Source organism: Lepidochelys olivacea (genome assembly GCF_965140295.1).
Source record: "Lepidochelys olivacea isolate rLepOli2 genome assembly, chromosome: 3".
Taxonomy (NCBI): Eukaryota; Metazoa; Chordata; order Testudines; family Cheloniidae; genus Lepidochelys; species Lepidochelys olivacea.
In genome coordinates, this window is record NC_140413.1 from 182,355,867 (window position 1) to 182,375,564 (window position 19,698).

At 40.9% G+C, this 19,698-nt stretch overlaps 1 protein-coding gene across 24 annotated transcripts in view; it reads left to right on the top strand.

Moving 5' to 3' along the window:
* The window catches only part of NRXN1 (neurexin 1), a 1,255,052-nt gene that overhangs the window by 58,317 nt on the left and 1,177,037 nt on the right, over positions 1-19,698 (top strand). The window contains exon 3 of one of the 24 annotated variants that reach the window (XM_084623810.1): positions 4,662-5,161. The exons of the other annotated variants lie outside the window; for them this stretch is intronic. Coding sequence (XP_084479936.1) covers positions 4,662-4,738 — 77 coding nt within the window. The 3' untranslated portion in view covers positions 4,739-5,161. Of the gene's footprint in view, positions 1-4,661; positions 5,162-19,698 lie in introns of those variants that run through there. 24 annotated transcript variants of the gene reach the window in all.

Genomic DNA, 19,698 nt, shown 5'->3' on the forward strand with positions numbered 1-19,698 from the left:
AGCTGGACCTTCCTCAGCATGTGAGGCCTAGGCTAAGTGAATTGCAACAACACAGCCTAATTGTTATCAATGGGTGGATTTCAGGTCTGCATTCGACAGGATCTGACAAAAATCTTCTAGCCAGCTATAGATGGCTGTGAGCATTATTTGCCACAGCACCTATTTGGGTGTCCAAGCATAGTGTGGAATCTAAGAGGACTCCAAGGCTGTTGGCCAGTTTCAAACTGAGGGCAGATATTACCAATGAAAGGGGCGAGTTCATCAAGATGTGTCTCCCTCTTCCCACTAACATCACCTCAGTCTTGTTTAGATTTACCTTCCACATGGTACTTGACATCCTGGTGCTGATCTCAGAAAGGCAATCAGGAAGCTTGGAGCTGGTGCTATTGTAGGGTTGACAAAAAGGAGATGCAGATCTCTATGTCAGCCACATATGCCAGTGCTTCAGCCCATGACCTCCCACTAGCTCTCCCAGGGGCTTAATGTAGACATTGAAAAGAATGGTGAGAGAAATGGCCTTGTGGACCCTGCTTGAGATGAGCCAGGAAAGGGAGAAGCAACTCCCCATGACAACCATTCGGTCTGAGAGAAAAGACTTGAACCATTATAGGGCACTTCTATTTACCCTGACTCTTCTTGGAGACACAATAAGAGAGTGGTGGTCCAGAGTATCAAATACCACAGAGATCCAACAGGATTACTTCCCCCATCCATGTACAGGAAGAGATCCTTCACCAAGGCAATCAGAGCTGTCTCAGTCCCATATCCTGGCCTGAAGTCAGATCAGGATGGAACCTGGATGTTAGCAGCAGAGACATGGCATTGATGATTATTTTGAGATAGTCTACAACCTATCCTGAAGGATGACCCATCACTCTCACAGATCTTGGGAGACAGGCCAGTCCTTGCTTACAGGCAGCCCTCCAACCTGAAGCAAATACTCACCAGCAACCACACAACAAAAACACTAACCCAGGAACCTATCCTTGCAACAAAGCCCGTTGCCAACTGTTTCTACATATCTCTTCAGGGGACACCATCATAGGGCCTAATCACATCAATCACAATATCAGAGGCTCATTCACCTGTGCATCTACCAATGTGATATATGCCATCATGTGCCAGTAATGCCCCTCTGCCATGTACATTGGCCAAACCGGACAGTCTCTACGTAAAAGAATAAATGTACACAAATCAGATGTCAAGAATTATAACATTCAAAAACCAGTTGGAGAACACTTCAATCTCTCTGGTCACTCGATTACAGACCTAAAAGTCACAATATTGCAACAAAAAAAACCTTCAAAAACAGACTCCAATGAGAGACTGCTGAATTGGAATTAATTTGCAAATTTGACACCATTAAATTAGGCTTGAATAAAGACTGGGAGTGGATGTGTCATTACACAAAGTAAAACTATTTCCCCATGCCCCCCCCCCACTGTTCCTCACTTGTTCTTGTCAACTGCTGGAAATGGCCCATCTTGATTATCACTACAAAAGGTTTCTTTTCTCTGCTGCTGGTAATAGCTCACCTTAACTGATGAAGTGAGCTGTAGCTCACGAAATCTTGTGCTCAAATAAATTTGTTAGTCTCTAAAGTGCCACAAGTACTCCTTTTCTTTTCTCGTTATACTGAGTATGGTAAGACCCATTGTTTCATGTTCTCTGTGAATATAAAATCTTTCTACTGTATTTTCCACTGCATGCATCAGATGAAGTGGGTTTTAACCCATGAAAGCTTATGCTCAAATAAATTTGTTAGTCTCTAAGGTGCCACAAGTACTCCTGTTCTTTTTGCGGATACAGACTAACATGGCTGCTACTCTGAAATCTCCTGATTAGTTTGTTAAGAAATGGAAGGTTGGAAATTGGGTGAGTTTGCAAGTTGCTGGTATGAAGTGAAAGACTCTTTAGTATTGGAAGGACTATTGCATGTTTTAGGCTGGGAAGTAGAATTCCTGCTTCAAAGGGGGTGTTGTCAATGTCTATTAGCATTGGTCCTAGATATTGCCTGCTTTCTTTCACCATCCAGGAAGGGCATGGATAAGAGTCACAAGTGCTAGTCCTGAGTGCTGTCAAGGCTTCTACCTTTTCTTGTGTAAATGGCCCTGTTGTGGGTGTAATGGCCCTGCAGCCAAGTCCAAATAATCACTCTTCTTCTCAGGACAGGGTGGTCCAATAGCCAGAGTCAATCTGATTGTCCTGGAGTTCAGGACAGTAAGGCTCAGGAGACAAAGTCTAAGCTGCTGCCTTTTTTCCCATGGCAGTATCACCTAATGGTCAGAGCCAGTGGGGCTGTCCTTAGTTTCAGGGCAGCACAGCCTGGTGGTCCAAGTCTCTGTGGTGTCCTCTGGGTCATGGCAGTATGGCCCAGTTTCCAGAGTCAGAGAATTTATCCTTAAATTCAGTGCAGCACAGCCTAGTGTCTGGGGTCAGTAGGACCACCCTTCATCACCAGGCAGTATGGTCTAGTGGCCAGAGTCACTACGACTGCCTATCAGCACCATGAAGAATGGCATAGCAGCCAAAGGGGAGTGGGCCACGGTTGGCAGCCCGGGTAGAGGGACCCAGATCCTCACTAATTCTCCGGGTACTAACCCAGGGCCCTATCAGTGGTGAGCATACCCACCACTGGGTCATTGGGGATCCCACCAAAACATGCTGACTATTCCTGGTATCACAACCAGACCAATGTCTGGTTCCTCTGGGCTACTCCCTACCCTGTCTTCCTGCTCCATAGTCCATCTATCTTCTGGTTCTCCAGGGTACTCATCACATCTCAGTGTGCCTAGTCTCTGTGGTCTGGGGTGCCGACAGCTTCTGGGCAGGAGCCTGCAGTGCACGTTCTCTCTCCTCCCTGGTCAGCCCAGACTGAGCTGGCTTCTCTCTCTCATACTGTGGTTTGAGTTGGAGCATGCCCAGCAGGGAAGAGGGGGTGTGGCTTCCTCAATCCATAGCATGGGTTTAACACCTTCTGGCCCAGTGCGGGGCAGGTATACCCCATCACAGGTCCAAATTCTTAGGAATGAGATGATTGTGTCCCCTGCCCTGTGTCTGGTTTCTTGCTTCTGGAGATTTATGAAGTACTCTCAGTTACAAATAATTTTCAGAGAAAGAAGGCTAATTCTTCACAATGAGGGACTGTAAACACAGCACCCTGTCACATCAGGGTCTTTCTGCATGTTTATCATTCCAAAAAAGTACAGAACTGCAAATAAATCTAAATAAAACAGTGTGGTCTAAATTCTCACTTCTGAGCAAAAGACACTAATTTCAGGGAGATTCTAGTGCAACCCACAGCTAAAATACAGATGCAGAAGTATGACCACTGTGGCAAAGTACCTTGTTCTCCTCAGCAGACTCAGTCCTTTTTAGCCTTGGAGACACCGGCTTCGGCAAGGCAAATCCTTACAGGTAGCACAGGGTCCACTTATTCCTTTCCCTGATCAGTCCCTTGTGCTTGCTTTCCTTCCCTTCTTGGGAGGGAGTGCAGCCTCCCTTCCTGGAAGGGTTCGGTGTCTTGCTGCCCTTAGCCTACTGGCAGCTTCTCTCACCCCCACTCCTTCGATGCCGGTGAAGGTTTAAAAAGGTCTCCAGCAGTTGGATCCAGCTGAAGCTAATTAGCTCCCTAGCAACCCCTTTTCTACCTGAACCTTCTTTCCCTGTGGTTCTCCTCAGTGGACAAGGAGAGGCCTTTTAATCCCCTGGGACTAATTACTACCCCTCCCTTTTTTGTAGCTGTTTGTCCTGGGTTTACCACACTATTTGTCCTGGGTTTACCACACCACCTTCTGGCCTGCTATTGGCAGATTCCCATAATATGTACTTATGCTGAGATGGAAACCACAATTGATTCCCCTGGCCCTGCAATTCACATAGCTGGTGAAGAAGGAAGTTGGAGATCCTCAGGTGGACATCTTAAAGGGAGACCAAGTCATCTGCTTAGAGGATGGAGAACCTGTCCATTCCCCTTGGCTGCCTTTGTGGTATCTCACTTAAGCAATAATAGCACCAAAGAGACACTTTTTCAGGTGCTTCCTGGGCAGGGATAGCAAAAAGCTGGCACACGCTGAAACATTCTTACTTTTATTTTTTTTCCTTTACAATAATATTATGGCTCCAAGCCTTCTATTACATAGTCTATGAGCTCCATACACACATTACTGGCTTTGTCCTCACAACAACCTTATGAGGTGGAGAAGTGTCATTCCTATTTTATGGATATGAACTAAGATGCAGAGATATTAAGCCCATGGTCATAGTGGAAGACAGATCAAAGGAGTAAATTTAAATCTCCCGAGTGCGAGTACAGTATATTATCTATTATATTATCCTTTCTCTAGCTGGAATGTTATATGACTACAGCACTTTGCTTTTCTGCCAACATTTGGAGACAGCATCAACAGAACTGGCCTGTGAGAGTAACACAACTCATTTATCATCCATCAAGACCTTTTTCCCTGTGCCTCACCATTGACTTATAACATGGCTCTTTGTTCCACCATGTGAACTAGAGTACATTTCCAAGAGTCCATGGCTTGGGTTCTTTTTTTTAGGCACAAATTAGTCTCTCTCTCTCTTTCTTTCTTCTTGTTTTTACAATGGCATAAGTAAATTAAATTAATGTGGAACTCAGTGGAGTTTCTTCTAATTTACAGGGAAAGTGAGAAGAGAATCAGGCTCTTCAAATCTTCATAAGTGGAATTCTAGTTGGATTTTGGCCACAAGAGAATGAATTTTTTTTCTACAGAACAAGTTACGAAGACACAGCAAGTAAACATTGACAGAAAATAAAATTGTGCCAATATAATGTGCAACCAGATGAATATATTGCAGACAGCCTCCCTTGTGCATACAAAGAACAATAACCTAAGCACAATGTCATTTATACTCACAGAAGTACTGATCACACATAATTTAACTTTAGTATGCAAGTGTGTGTAAGTCATCATACTTTTTTTTTATTCTGCTTCGAAGCATTGGCCACTGCCAGTGACAGGATATCAGAGTAGATGGGCCAGTGATCAGTTCTGGCATGTTCCCATGTTCTTTGCAATTATATTCAATTTACAGTTTCAAATGAAAAACAGTTTTGTGCAACACAGTGAATATTTAAGTTCTGTAATATTTTCAGTTTTAGGCTTCTCTCACTGGATCATTTTAAAACTCTGGAGACACATTCAGATTTGCAGATTTCTTGTGAATGTGAATAAAATAACTGAAATAATGACAATAATAGATATTCCCCAGATCTTAAATGAGAAGTATTTGCATCCAGAATAAAAGTCTCTAAAACAAAAATATTTTGGTTTTAATTATTTTATTATATTCTGAGTTGAAGCAAACAATTAAATTTAAAGTGTTCAGACTTGGGTTTATTACACTAGATACCTAAATAAATGACCTGAGTTTCACTGATGTGAGGATAATATCACCCAATGAAATCCACTACACTCTTATGACTGACGTCCACTGGAGATTACAGGTGCTCAGCACCTCTTATTAGCAGAAAACTTTCATTTAGTTGTTTTAATTTAGATTTAGATGCCTAATCTTAGGCACACAAATATGAAATATTTTGGCTGAAATATCCTTTCTACAAACTGTGATGTTATAAACCACTGAAACGAATGGGAGGAAAATGTGTTTAGTAAATATTCACAAAAATAACATCATAAGACTAGCAGGGGACATCAACCCCCTACAAACTTAGGATCTAGATCCATATCTGGAGCTAAATTCTGAAGCTCAGGACACTCTCATTTAAGGGTCAGAACCCATCTCTAACTATCCATCCAAATCTGCTAAACTTATGTGAAGTTTAAATCCAAATACAGAGACATTCAATTTTACATATAAACAACACAGAGTCCGGTGGCACCTTAAAGACTAACAGATTTATTTGGGCATAAGCTTTCATGGGTAAAAAAACACTTCTTCAGATGCATGGAATGAAAATTACAGATGCAGGCATTATATACTGACACATGAAGAGAAGGGAGTTACCTCACAAGTGGAGAACCAGTGTTGACAGAGCCAATTCGTTCAGGGTGGATGTAGTCCACTCCCAATAATGAGTATATATGAGTAGATGAGTAGATGTCAATTCCAGGACAGGGAAAGCTGCTTTTCTAGTGATCCAGCCACTCCCAGTCCCTATTCAAGCCCAAATTAATGGTGTTAAATTGGCAAATGAATTTTAGTTCTGCAGTTTCTCTTTGAAGTCTGTTTCTGAAGTTTTTTAGTTCAAATGTGGCTACTTTTAAATCTGTTATAGAATGTCCAGGAAGATTGAAGTGTTCTCCTACTGGCTTTTGTATGTTACCATTCCTGATGTCCGATTTGTATCCATTTATTCTTTTACGTAAAGACTGTCCAGTTTGTCCAATGTACATGGCAGAGGGGCATTGCTGGCACATGATGGCATATATCACATTAGTAGATGTGCAGGTGAATGAGTCCCTGATGGTGTGGCTGATGTGATTGGGTCCTCTGATGGTGTCGCTAGAGTAGATATGGGGACAGAGTAGGCAACAAGGTTTGCTACAGGGATTGGTTCCCGGGTTAGTGTTTCTGTGGTGTGGTGTGTAGTTGCTGGTGAGTATTTGCTTCAGGTTGGGGGGATGTCTGTAAGCGAGGGCTGGCCTGCCTTCCAAGGTCTGTGAGAATGAGGGATCATTTTCCAGGATAGGTTATAGATTTTTGATGATATGCTGGAGAGGTTTTAGCTGGGGGCTGTATGTAATGGCCAGTGGTGTTCTGTTATTGTCCTTGTTGGGCCTGTCCTGTAGTAGGTGACTTCTGGGTACCTGTCTCGCTCTGTCAATCTGTTTCCTCACTTCCCCAGGTGGGTATTGTAGTTTTAAGAATGCTTGATAAAGATCTTGTAGGTGTTTGTCTCTGTCTGAGAGATTGGAATAAATTCGATTGTATCTTAGGGCTTGGCTGTAGACAATGGATTGTGTGATGTAACCTGGATGGAAGCTGGAGGCATGTAGGTAAGTATAGTGGTCAGTATATGACACACTTTGCTTTAAAATGCAGATCATTTTCATTAGAAACACAAATCTAAAAGGTTTCAGAGTAACAGCCGTGTTAGTCTGTATTCGCAAAAAGAAAAGGAGTACTGGTGGCACCTTAGAGACTAACCAATTTATTTGAGCATAAGCTTTCGTGAGCTACAGATGAAGTGAGCTGTAGTTCACGTAAGCTCATGCTCAAATAAATTGGTTAGTCTCTAAGGTGCCACAAGTACTCCTTTTCTTTTTACAAATCTAAAATTGTTTGAATGTACTAGAATCTTGCGACTAACTAATGATTGGATGAGACAATTTGTGTAACTTCATTTCCAATCCCAAGGCAGGTGAATTTAAAAATGCCCTGGTTTAATCACAATAGTCATGTGTAGAGCCTGATTCTTCTTTCTATTACATCAGTGTAAATCAGGAGAAGTTTCCATTATATCAATGGAAATTAGCCAGCATAAAACTGGTGTATAGGAAACCAGAAACAGATGGTTTATAACCAACAAAATATGATAATACAGAAGCATTAAGCTGTGTATATTATTAAACAAAGTAACTGTATGCTCTTATTATTGAAAGCACCATTCTATATTTTATATTCTTTCTATTTTACATGTTTTTTGTCATCCCCACTGATCACATATCTAAATTTAGATATAACATTCTTTGTGGCAGGTCCAATTTTGATGTCACCTGCACCAGTTTTACACTGGGGTAAACCCATTAATGAACAAGAAATAACACTGGATTTCCACAAACATTAAATCAAAATCAGTCCCCATGTCTTTGGATTGTATATAGTGCTATACACACCTAATAAATTCTCTTAAATAGTAGTATAAAAATATACACTAATGTAGAGAGCTAGATCTGTGACTTGTGTAAATTGACTTAGCTCTATTGACTTCTGTGAAGCAATCCCAATTTACACCCAAACTGTAAGCATCTGGCTCCTAGAGAACAAAACAAATCGCCATTGCCATTGATGTGCAATAATTAATACCACAAAGATATTTTCTAACCGCTTTAGTGAATTTTGCCAATTAAAGTAGGTAATGAAATGCTGAGAGTCACCAAATGGAGCTAGTTCTGATAATTGACACATGTATTGGAAACTATATTTTGGAAGAAGTGCTATCCTGTTGGTTGTCATGCAGTTCTTTTTAGAAGCTCTAGAACTGGTAATATTTGTTGTGCTTAAATCTCTGAAAATATTTTCTTACTTGCAGAGTGGGTTTCTTGTTTGCCTACAGGTTATATCCCTGAAACCAAATAAAATATTATATGGTGTCAAAAGCCCTATAAGTTAAGAAGCTATGAAAGAAAGAAAATTGCTCAACATTACTGAGTTTGTAGAGACATTTATAATACGTAGGTTGGTATGGCAGCTGAAGAAAAAAGAGATGAGGGCATATTAGAGTAAGTTTGATGGATATGTCATTTCTGGTCTGGTGTGTTTCTTTTTTTACACTGCCTGTTAGGGGGCTTATTCCTTCACCCACTTAGTTCCCTGGTCCTTCTTGCATGAACAGAGAGCAACAATACCCGAAGTCCAAAGGTGCAAACAATTCGATGTTTATTGGGGTGAACTTCCAGCAAGCATGATTCCAGTTTCCTTCCTTAGTTTCCCCCTTCCCAGCTCTGACACCACAGAGCCTTACCTGTGTCCCTGTTCCCATTCCCCCCACCTTAGCAAAACAAGATTCCAATTCCCCACCCCCATTCCCTGTTACCATTCCCTCCCACCCACCCACTCACTTCCTGATTGACTGCAGACTATATAGTAAAACTTGAGTTCTGCTTAGCTATACCTCAACCAATCATTTTACTGAAATTTAACTAACCAATCCTAACATATTGTAACATGATTATGTAACCAATTATATCCCACACCTTAATTAGTTTATACCCAGCAAAATTAATTATACAGCAGACAGGAACAATCACAGAACCAGACAGAGATTATACAGACAAACAATAGGGAAATGGGGACTACAGTGATAGAACAACACAGAAATGAGGATTTCACATCCCAGCTATTGATAAGTGAGTTCTTGCCAGATAGGATGCTATCAAACTAAGTTTCCTTTTACATCTTCTAGGCACTTCCCTTTCTCTGGAGGCGATAGGCATTGTCAGGACAGGACTGTATTCCTAACAGCCCAATAGTACCTTATTTCAGTGTGAGTAGTCTGGAATGTGAGGATGTGACTGGTCGCTTCCCAGCTTATGGCTGCCTCTGCTGCTTAGCCAAAGGCCTTAGCCTAAGAACAGGGCCTCAGACTGTCACAGTAAGAGAAGGCCCTTACACCAGCAGACAGTGATTTTGATTCTTTCTTTTATACCTCTATAACTAGCCAAGTGATAAGAATACACCTAAATTCTTAGAGTGTAGGCCTTTACAGACAGGCCTGAATATCTATATCCTAACACTGCCCTTATCACCATATTTTCTAAGCTAACTCAATATCTGTTCACTTAACATTTGATAATAAAGCACAAGGCACAAATAAATGTATAGAACAGTTTCTGACAGAGTTAGGGTTGCTGGTTAAGAAACATACATTTATTTACATAATCAAAATTATTTGGAACAGGATAGTGCTTGGGACAAATTCACCAAAAATGTGTGAAAATATGATGGAGGTAGCTGAGTTTGATTTAAATGAAGCAGTAAACATTGCCAGAGCATATTAACAAAGATAGTGTTTTCTGTATAGCTACAAAGTACATTTTCCAACTAGAACCTGTTTAAAGTGGAGGCATGACATAGACCAACAAAGCCTTGCTCTTTCAGTTAATATCCTAAAACAAATCTGATGCACACAAGTGGACAGCCTACAAACTTATAAATAAAGGGAGAGCCTGTGTTACTGTTTCTTTAAAGGCCTGGGAAGGGGCCAGCTGAAGGAGAAGCTGCTTAAAGTCCTATAGCAGTTTGAAATTACAACACAGCTCCCGGGAGGAGAGCTGGGGATGCATGGTTTGAGAGTGACTGTTTAAAGGAGAGCCCCATCTCCAGGAAGGAAGCTGCCGTGGGGAGAGGCTCTTGAACAGGGGCAAGAAAACTGACGAGGACTCTTATGTGGACCCAGAGTGGACATGAACTGGGGTGACTAATAGAATAAGTAACACTTTGTAAAAAAAGGTTTCAGAGTAACAGCCATGTTAGTCTGTATTCGCAAAAAGAAAAGGAGTACTTGTGGCACCTTAGAGACTAACCAATTTATTAGAGCATAAGCTTTCGTGAGCTACAGCTCACTTCATCAGATGCATATCGTGGAAACTGCAGCAGACTTTATATATACACAGAGAATATGAAACAATACCTCCTCCCACCCCACTGTCCTGCTGGTAATAGCTTATCTAAAGTGATCATCAGGTGGGCCATTTCCAGCACAAATCCAGGTTTTCTCACCCTCCACCCCCCCACACAAATTCACTCTCCTGCTGGTGATAGCCCATCCAAAGTGACAACTCTTTACACAATGTGCATGACAATCAAGTTGGGCTATTTCCTGCACAAATCCAGGTTTTCTCACATCCTCCCCACCCCCATACACACACAAACTCACTCTCCTGCTGGTAATAGCTCATCCAAACTGACCACTCTTCAAGTTAAAATCCAAGTTAAACCAGAACATCTGGGGGGGGGGGTAGGAAAAAAACAAGAGGAAACAGGCTACCTTGCATAATGACTTAGCCACTCCCAGTCTCTATTTAAGCCTAAATTAATAGTATCCAATTTGCAAATGAATTCCAATTCAGCAGTTTCTCGCTGGAGTCTGGATTTGAAGTTTTTTTGTTTTAAGATAGCGACCTTCATGTCTGTGATTGCGTGACCAGAGAGATTGAAGTGTTCTCCGACTGGTTTATGAATGTTATAATTCTTGACATCTGATTTGTGTCCATTTATTCTTTTACGTAGAGACTGTCCAGTTTGACCAATGTACATGGCAGAGGGGCATTGCTGGCACATGATGGCATATATCACATTGGTGGATGTGCAGGTGAACGAGCCTCTGATAGTGTGGCTGATGTTATTAGGCCCTGTGATGGTGTCCCCTGAATAGATATGTGGGCACAATTGGCAACGGGCTTTGTTGCAAAGATAAGTTCCTGGGTTAGTGGTTCTGTTGTGTGGTATGTGGTTGTTGGTGAGTATTTGCTTCAGGTTGCGGGGCTGTCTGTAGGCAAGGACTGGCCTGTCTCCCAAGATTTGTGAGAGTGTTGGGTCATCCTTTAGGATAGGTTGTAGATCCTTAATAATGCGTTGGAGAGGTTTTAGTTGGGGGCTGAAGGTGACGGCTAGTGGCGTTCTGTTATTTTCTTTGTTAGGCCTGTCCTGTAGTAGGTAACTTCTGGGAACTCTTCTGGCTCTATCAATCTGTTTCTTTACTTCTGCAGGTGGGTATTGTAGTTGTAAGAAAGCTTGACAGAGATCTTGTAGGTGTTTGTCTCTGTCTGAGGGGTTGGAGCAAATGCGGTTGTATCGCAGAGCTTGGCTGTAGACGATGGATCGTGTGGTGTGGTCAGGGTGAAAGCTGGAGGCATGCAGGTAGGAATAGCGGTCAGTAGGTTTCCGGTATAGGGTGGTGTTTATGTGACCATTGTTTATTAGCACTGTAGTGTCCAGGAAGTGGATCTCTTGTGTGGACTGGACCAGGTTGAGGTTGGTGGTGGGATGGAAATTTTTGAAATCATGGTGGAATTCCTCAAGGGCTTCTTTTCCATGGGTCCAGATGATGAAGATGTCATCAATATAGCGCAAGTAGAGTAGGGGCTTTAGGGGGTGAGAGCTGAGGAAGCGTTGTTCTAAGTCAGCCATAAAAATGTTGGCATACTGTGGGGCCATGCGGGTACCCATAGCAGTGCCGCTGATCTGAAGGTATACTTTGTCCCCAAATGTGAAATAGTTATGGGTAAGGACAAAGTCACAAAGTTCAGCCACCAGGTTAGCCGTGACATTATCGGGGATAGTGTTCTTGACGGCTTGTAGTCCATCTTTGTGTGGAATGTTGGTGTAGAGGGCTTCTACATCCATAGTGGCCAGGATGGTGTTATCAGGAAGATCACCGATGGATTGAAGTTTCCTCAGGAAGTCAGTGGTGTCTCGAAGGTAGCTGGGAGTGCTGGTAGCGTAGGGCCTGAGGAGGGAGTCTACATAGCCAGACAATCCTGCTGTCAGGGTGCCAATGCCTGAGATGATGGGGCGCCCAGGATTTCCAGGTTTATGGATCTTGGGTAGTAGATAGAATATCCCAGGTCGGGGTTCCAGGGGTGTGTCTTTGCGGATTTGATCTTGTGCTTTTTCAGGAAGTTTCTTGAGCAAATGCTGTAGTTGCTTTTGGTAACTCTCAGTGGGATCAGAGGGTAATGGCTTGTAGAAACTCGTGTTGGAGAGCTGCCGAGCAGCCTCTTGTTCATATTCCGACCTATTCATGATGACAAGAGCACCTCCTTTGTCAGCCTTTTTGATTATGATGTCAGAGTTGTTTCTGAGGCTGTGGATGGCATTGCGTTCCGCATGGCTGAGGTTATGGGGCAAGTGATGCTGCTTTTCCACAATTTCAGCCCGTGCATGTTGGCGGAAGCACTCTATGTAGAAGTCCAGTCTGCTGTTTCGACCTTCAGGAGGAGTCCACCTAGAATCCCTCTTTCTGTAGTGTTGGTAGGGAGACCTCTGTGGATTAGTATGCTGTTCAGAGGTATTTTGGAAATATTCCTTGAGTCGGAGACGTCGAAAATAGGATTCTAGGTCACCACAGAACTGTATCATGTTCGTGGGGGTGGAGGGGCAGAAGGAGAGTCCCTGAGATAGAACAGCTGCTTCTGCTGGGCTGAGAGTATAGACAATCAAGCAGACTCCACAGAGGGGTTTTGAGCCAATCTAGTCTGGGTCAGTGATTGAAAGAATCCAAGGAGCCACTGAGTGCAACACATCTGCAGGGCCATCACTGAAATGGTATTTTCAAACGCACCCAAATGACTTGGGAGCCCAAATTTCATTGAAAGTCCCCAGAGAGACTTGCGCTTCCAAGTTACTTGTTGCTATTGAAAATGTCCCCTTAAAGTCTTGTACATCTTCCAGGATGTAGAGACAATAAACAAGTGATTATGATAGTGGTTATGTAGCATAGTCAAAGCCAAGGTAAACACACCCGGATTCTACCACTAACAAGTAGACAATGGTTGAATGTTTAAACATTATATACAAAGTTTCCTGAAAATTCAAGAACTCTGTTCTTACTCAGTTGGCTCTGATTATGACTCAATAATTTCTTTTTCAAGACCAAAGCCAGGAGGCCTTTACAACACCTTTGATCATACCTTAAGTTTTCTTTCCAGAATCTACAGAAAAATCATAAGAAAAAGGCAATGATTATATTGTCAATGTTGGCTGAATTGTAAAAGAATCTTAGAGATTGAGACCCAGATTCTCTGGTCCTACCAATCTGTACTCAGCAGAGACCCAGAACAAGGAAAGGACAAATGTGACCTAAGCTTTAAGCCACCTTACAACTCCCTGATTCTGGGACAGGAATCCAGCAGGTGCCAGTCCAGTCCCCAGCACAAAATAGTGGAGCCTGAAGAATGCTCTATCTTACATTTAACTGCCAATGGCTTGAGGTGAATTCTGGCAGCTAGTAATTGATTACTGGGGCACACAGAAGTGCTCTTTCCCCTGAGAATGTTCACTACGCAATGGCACCAAGAGGAGGGCAGGGTAGATTCCCCTAACCCAAGGAGAATTGGACCTCAGAGGCCCAGATTGGCTGGGTTTACTTGTGTTGGCAGAGAATGTAGATCTAAACCTGAGTTGTTATGAAGTTAGCATCTGAAAAATAGTGTAAACTTAAACAGTCATGTCCAAAAATACTCTCAACAAATTTTAAGAAAATACTAATAGTAAAAAAAAAAAAAATTCTTCTGAAAGAAAGGGTATGTAACATTAATAAAAGTCACCAGAATGGCAATAAACATAACTTATAAGCCTATATGTAATAAATATGTAGGCAGTTAGTTTTTGGAATAAATGCTTACATGTTATCAAACAAATATCAAACAGAATACAAAAGGCAAGCCAGACTTTTGGAAGACTTTGTCATAAAATACTCAACCAGCATACCATCAGACTGCCAACAAAACTGATGACATATAATTCATCAGTGATAGCATCCCTTTTTCAAGGGTGTGAAACATGGACAGTTTACCACAGATACATCAAGTAACTTAAAAATTTTCACATGTGCTGTCATTGCTTTATCCTGAAGGTCTTTTGGCAATACAAAGTGTCAAACATTAACATCCATGCATGAACAAAAACAGCTAGCATTAAGACAATGATTATCAAATCTCATCTTAGATGGACAAGTTATGTTATTGGAACGGGAGATGATAGACAGTTGAAAAAAGTCCTCTATAATGAGCTGAAACTCAGAAAGTGCAGGAAAGGCAGTCAGAATAAATGCTTCAGACACCCTTAAGCAGAATCTCAGCTCATGCAGCACAAATATTGATAACTTCAAAGACACAGTCAAAGCTAGACCTTAATGGAGAGCAACTACCTGTAAAGGTTATAAACACTTAGAGAAAGATGTGAAAAACTGTTTGAAAAAAGGGCCAAGCGTCATGTCAAGCCTTCAGTGGGAGTCTACACATTTCTGTGTGATACCTTTTGTGACCTTGTTCCTCACACAGGGAGTATACAGCCACAAGAGAACACGAGATGCCCTGATATCATCATTGGATATGATGTACAGCCAGACAACACACCGAGAAATCCTGGCTCCATTGCAATCAGTGGGCAAAACCCCATTAGACATCAGTGTGGCCAGGATTTCACTCCAGGTCTCTTTAGAAACTCTACCATGTCACCAATTTAAGTTTGTTCTGCCTACAGGTATCTCTACACCACTGAGACTATAAGGGCATAGTCACATTGGTGTTCATCATTTGGGGTTTCCTAGGGAAAAAGTCCACTGATTGAGGAAGAAAGCAGGAACTGTGTTTCTAAGCTGTGAGATTCCTTGGGCCTAAGAAATATCTTAACTGCATCACCAATTTCTCTTCTAATGGGAAATTGACCTACAAAGCCCCAAACTTGCTACTCTTCAGCAAAGGAGAAACAGAAGCAAACCACAGTATCACAGTGTCAGAACATGACATCAATAGCCTCTTTTTGGAATAACTTTTTACTTCTATCTTATCTTTTCTGTAAAGCAATTGAATATTGAAATTATATTAGTAGTAATGATAGCTTTAGTTTAATATTAAATATGCTGTGTATTTCCTTTTACACTTAAATTCTGCAACAAACCAGTGTCACTTTTTATATCTAATTCCTTTGTCATTCAAACATCCCAGGTTCTTTCCTTAGTAACACTGGTAAATTTTGCTTCTCATTTTATTAGGTGAGAACATTAAAATATAGCTTAAACAGGATTTTTCAACTTGCAGAAACTTGTATAGTCTAAAGATACACAATAAAATGTATTTATTGTTGTAGCTTGTATATTTTAATATTCATGTTCAAGGTGATACTTCTCAATCCCTTACCTATAATACTTAATCTTCCTACTGAGTGACTTCTCTCCTTTGGTAAATCAACATACCAACAATAGACTTCATTTTAAAAATAAAATATTGTTTTTAAGTGAGTTTCTGAAAGTGTGTTTTACTGTGAAAAGAAAGTCAACTAGAGAAAGGATGTTGCATTTCTGTTTGTATGTAAAATGAGAGCATGTTGTTTGCCCATCTGATTCATGTTATCAGTGGTAAACACTACATTTCATGTTATATCTGCTAATGCATTTAATGTAGAAGAGTATCTCCATTATATACACTTGGTAACATAAGATAGTTGCACACATCATTTGCTAAGTAGCCTGCAAACTCAAAACTTTTATTTGGGAAGATAATTCAAGTCTAATCTGCTGTTGTCAAAACCTCTGCTTTCTCTGCTGCTAGCAGTTCCCTCTCCCCTTTCAAACAGAGGTATGAACAACATTTGTATAGATTCTCACAAACCAAGGAAAACGTCTAACTTTCATTATGAGGAAATGGAAGAACCATCATGATTCCGGTATAAATGCCTTGAAAATCTGTGAGAATGAGTAGCTGGAAAATGTAGTGTAGTGGATCTTTACAGAAGGGCTTACAGAAAAAAGTGTTCATTTGCTCAGAAAATATTTATGATTATCTAGATATTCAGTCATGTTGAGCAGAAATGTTCTTGCAAATTGTTAATGTAGAATCTTGTTGGGCTTTATTCTGCACTGATGCAACTCCATTGTCTTGAAAGGAGTTGTGCCTGCATGAGTGTTTGAAATTTGCCCATCAAGTTTTTCTTCTAATTGCTGAAAGGGATACTGTCCTCTTCTTTTTTGCCCTAAATTTTAGGGATCCTAAAACAGTATTTCCCAGTTAACAGTACCTGCTTCTATCTTATTTGATTTAGCTGGTGTTTACCAAAATAAGGCAAAAGTAGATCAAAACTGTAAACTGAGTCTACAGGGATCTCTGAGCTGATGCTAGACTTCAGAATCCTGAATCATTTGCCTGACTCTCACCTTTTGTGGGAAATGGCTGGAAAGTTCCTTCTTCCTGATGCTCTGTTGTAGCTTCTTTGTTCTTCTTAGATGTTTTATCACCCGTGCTATTTTGCATTCGAGATCAGATAAAGAGGCTGATCAGAGATGAATGCCAAAAGTGTAAGAATGCACAAGAGAATAAGTATGTATAAGAGTGCATAAGGATAAAGGTGAATGGGTGCAAGGGTGAGAGTTGTGGGAAAGTTCTGCAAAAAAGGAGCTATGGGTTACAGTGGATGAGAAGCTGGATATGAGTCAACAGTGTGCCCTTGTTGCCAAGAAGACTAATGGTATTTTGGGCTGTATAAGTAGGAGCATTGCCAGCAGATCGAGGGATGTGATCGTTCTCCTATATTCAACATTGGTGAGGCCTCATCTGGAGTACTGTGTCCAGTTTTGGGCCCCACACTACAAGAAGGATGTGGAGAAATTGGAGAGAGTCCAGCGAAGGGCAACAAAAATGATTAGGGGACTGGAACACATGAGTTATGAGGAGAGGCTGAGGGAACTGGGATTGTTTAGCCTGCAGAAGAGAAGAATGAGGTGGGATTTGATAGCTGCTTTCAACTATCTGAAAGGGGGTTCTAAAGAGGATGGATCTAGACTGTTCTCAGTGGTAGCAGATGGCAGAAGAAGGAGTAATGGTCTCAAGTTGTAGTGGGGGAGGTTTAGGTTGGAGATTAGGAAAAACTTTTTCACTAGGAGGGTGGTGAAACACGGGAATGGGTTACCTAGGGAGGTGGTGGAATCTCCTTCCTTAGAGGTTTTTAAGGTCAGGCTTGACAAAGCCCTGACTGGGATGATTTAGTTGGGAATTGGTCCTGCTTTGAGCAGGGGGTTGACCTAGATGACCTCCTGAGGTCCCTTCCAACCCTGATATTATATGACTCTATGATTCTATGAAAGTGTTTTTGTTCTGAGAAGTTAACACTCTTCCCTTTCCCTGGTTTCACTGAAGATAGAAGGAAACATTCCTCTTTCAGGGACATGGCTGGATTAAAATATCATTTGCTGTCACCTTTAATTGGCTTTAACCCCACCTGGGATAGGATTGGTAACATTTTCAGCTCATGAATATATAGTCAACTAATATGTATGGAGCGTGGTTGTATTTGCTTTTGTCTTTGGGCAGGAGACTCTCACAATATCTTTAAAGTTAGAATTTTAACTTTCTTTTCTGAGATATCCCTTTAGTTCCATCAGGCTTAATAGGAGTTGAAATTCTGTTTCAAATGAGTCCAAGCACTCCTATTTTCTATAAAAGTCCTTCAGTTCTCAAAATAGTCTTTTGTTTTTAAACTTAAATGATTCTTTAAGAAAGTCTTTCAGTTTAAATTATCATCAAAGAAATTACTATCTTTTCTTATCCACTCTTTGGAGATCTTATTTTTATCTGCCTGAGTTTGGTGAGGACTTGCTTCAGCATTGCCAATTAATATAAATTAATATAATTAATATAAATATTGTATACTTACATTCGTAACCAGGTATAGAATCAAATTACCATGCTATATTTTTACATAAAACATCTTATCATTTATATACAATATTAATGGGTAGCCATTATATGAAGGCTTACAAAATATTGGCAAATATGCATTTCAAAAGAAGCTTATTCCATAAGACGTAAATTTTCAATGGTGAGAGTAATTTAACCATTGAAACAATTTACCAAGGATTGTGGTGGAGTCTCCATCACTAATCATTTTTAAATCAAGATGGCATTTTTTTGTCTAAAAGATATGTTCTAGGAATTATTTTGGGGAAGTTCTATGGCCTGTGTTATATAGAAGGTCAGAGTAGATGATCACAGTTGTCCCTTCTGGCCTTGGAATCTTAAGCATTTGAGGGAAGACAAAAGTCTTCACCTTTAAGTGGCAACAGGAATGAGAAGTAACCAATGTCTGTTAGCAGTAGTTCTCAACCAGATGTCCAGGAGCCCCCAGGGGCCACAAAGCAGGTTTCATGGAGTCCCCAAGTAGGGCCGGCGTTAGACTCACTGGAGCCCAGAGCAGAAAGTCGAAGCCCCACCACACGGGGCTTAAGCCTGGGACCCCAAGCTTTGCTGCTGGGGCTGAAACCTGAGCAACTTAGCTTTTTGAGGCTCCCAGTGTCATGGGACCCCGGCCAATTCCCCTTCTTGCTACCCCTTAATGCCAGCCCTGGTTTTTATATGCAGAAAAACAGTTGTTGTGGAACAAGTGGGGCCTGGAGTTTTTATAGCATATTTGAGGGGCCTCAGAAGGAAAAAAGGTTGAGAACCTCTGTCTTATAGAAAACATTTCCCAACAATTAATATTTTCTTTAACATTGGAAGAATGAAGACTTTAATGGGTTTATAGAAAAAATCAGTTTCAGTAAGGATATTTCTAAAATTCTTTGTATAAATTTAAACTAGAGGGTTTTCTCTGCAAAGAAGAGGGATAAAAGAAGTCAACTTTATGACTTTGTTTATAGCTCTGATAATACATCCTAATACTTATTCTTCTTTGGAATGGCCTACATAAAGAACATTCCTATGTTCTTTTACAGTCTTTTTCTATAGCATGAATATCTTACAAAGCTTGTTTTCTTGAGAATTTTTTGGAATTTCTGTGCTGCAAAAAAATGTTTTCGCTTTTAATTTTTCTCCTGAATCAAGATGAATTTTTTTCCCAAAACCTCAAAATTTTCCAGGGGATGGAAATTCCTCTTTCCAGCCAGCTCTAGTTTGGATATATATATATTTAAATAAATAATTCTGCTTTGTATTAGCAGGGTCATGCTTTAATTACATTCTATTAAGGAACACTATCAGTCATCAAGTATCATTTGTAAATCATTGAGGGCCCAGAGTAGGATACGTTTATTCATATGCTCCTCATCTTCAGTGGGCCCACTGGTGGAGTCAAGAACTATCCTACATGAGTAAGGATGTCAAAATGTGCCTCACTGAAAGGTTCATTACTAATAGTAATGATCCACTGGAAGCCGTAAACTTTAAATTTTGGCATCAAATTGAACTTGTTTTACTGAACTTTTGCAGTTAGGTCGTTTTATATTTGACAGCATTGAAGAAACAGTTCTTATGGTAGTTA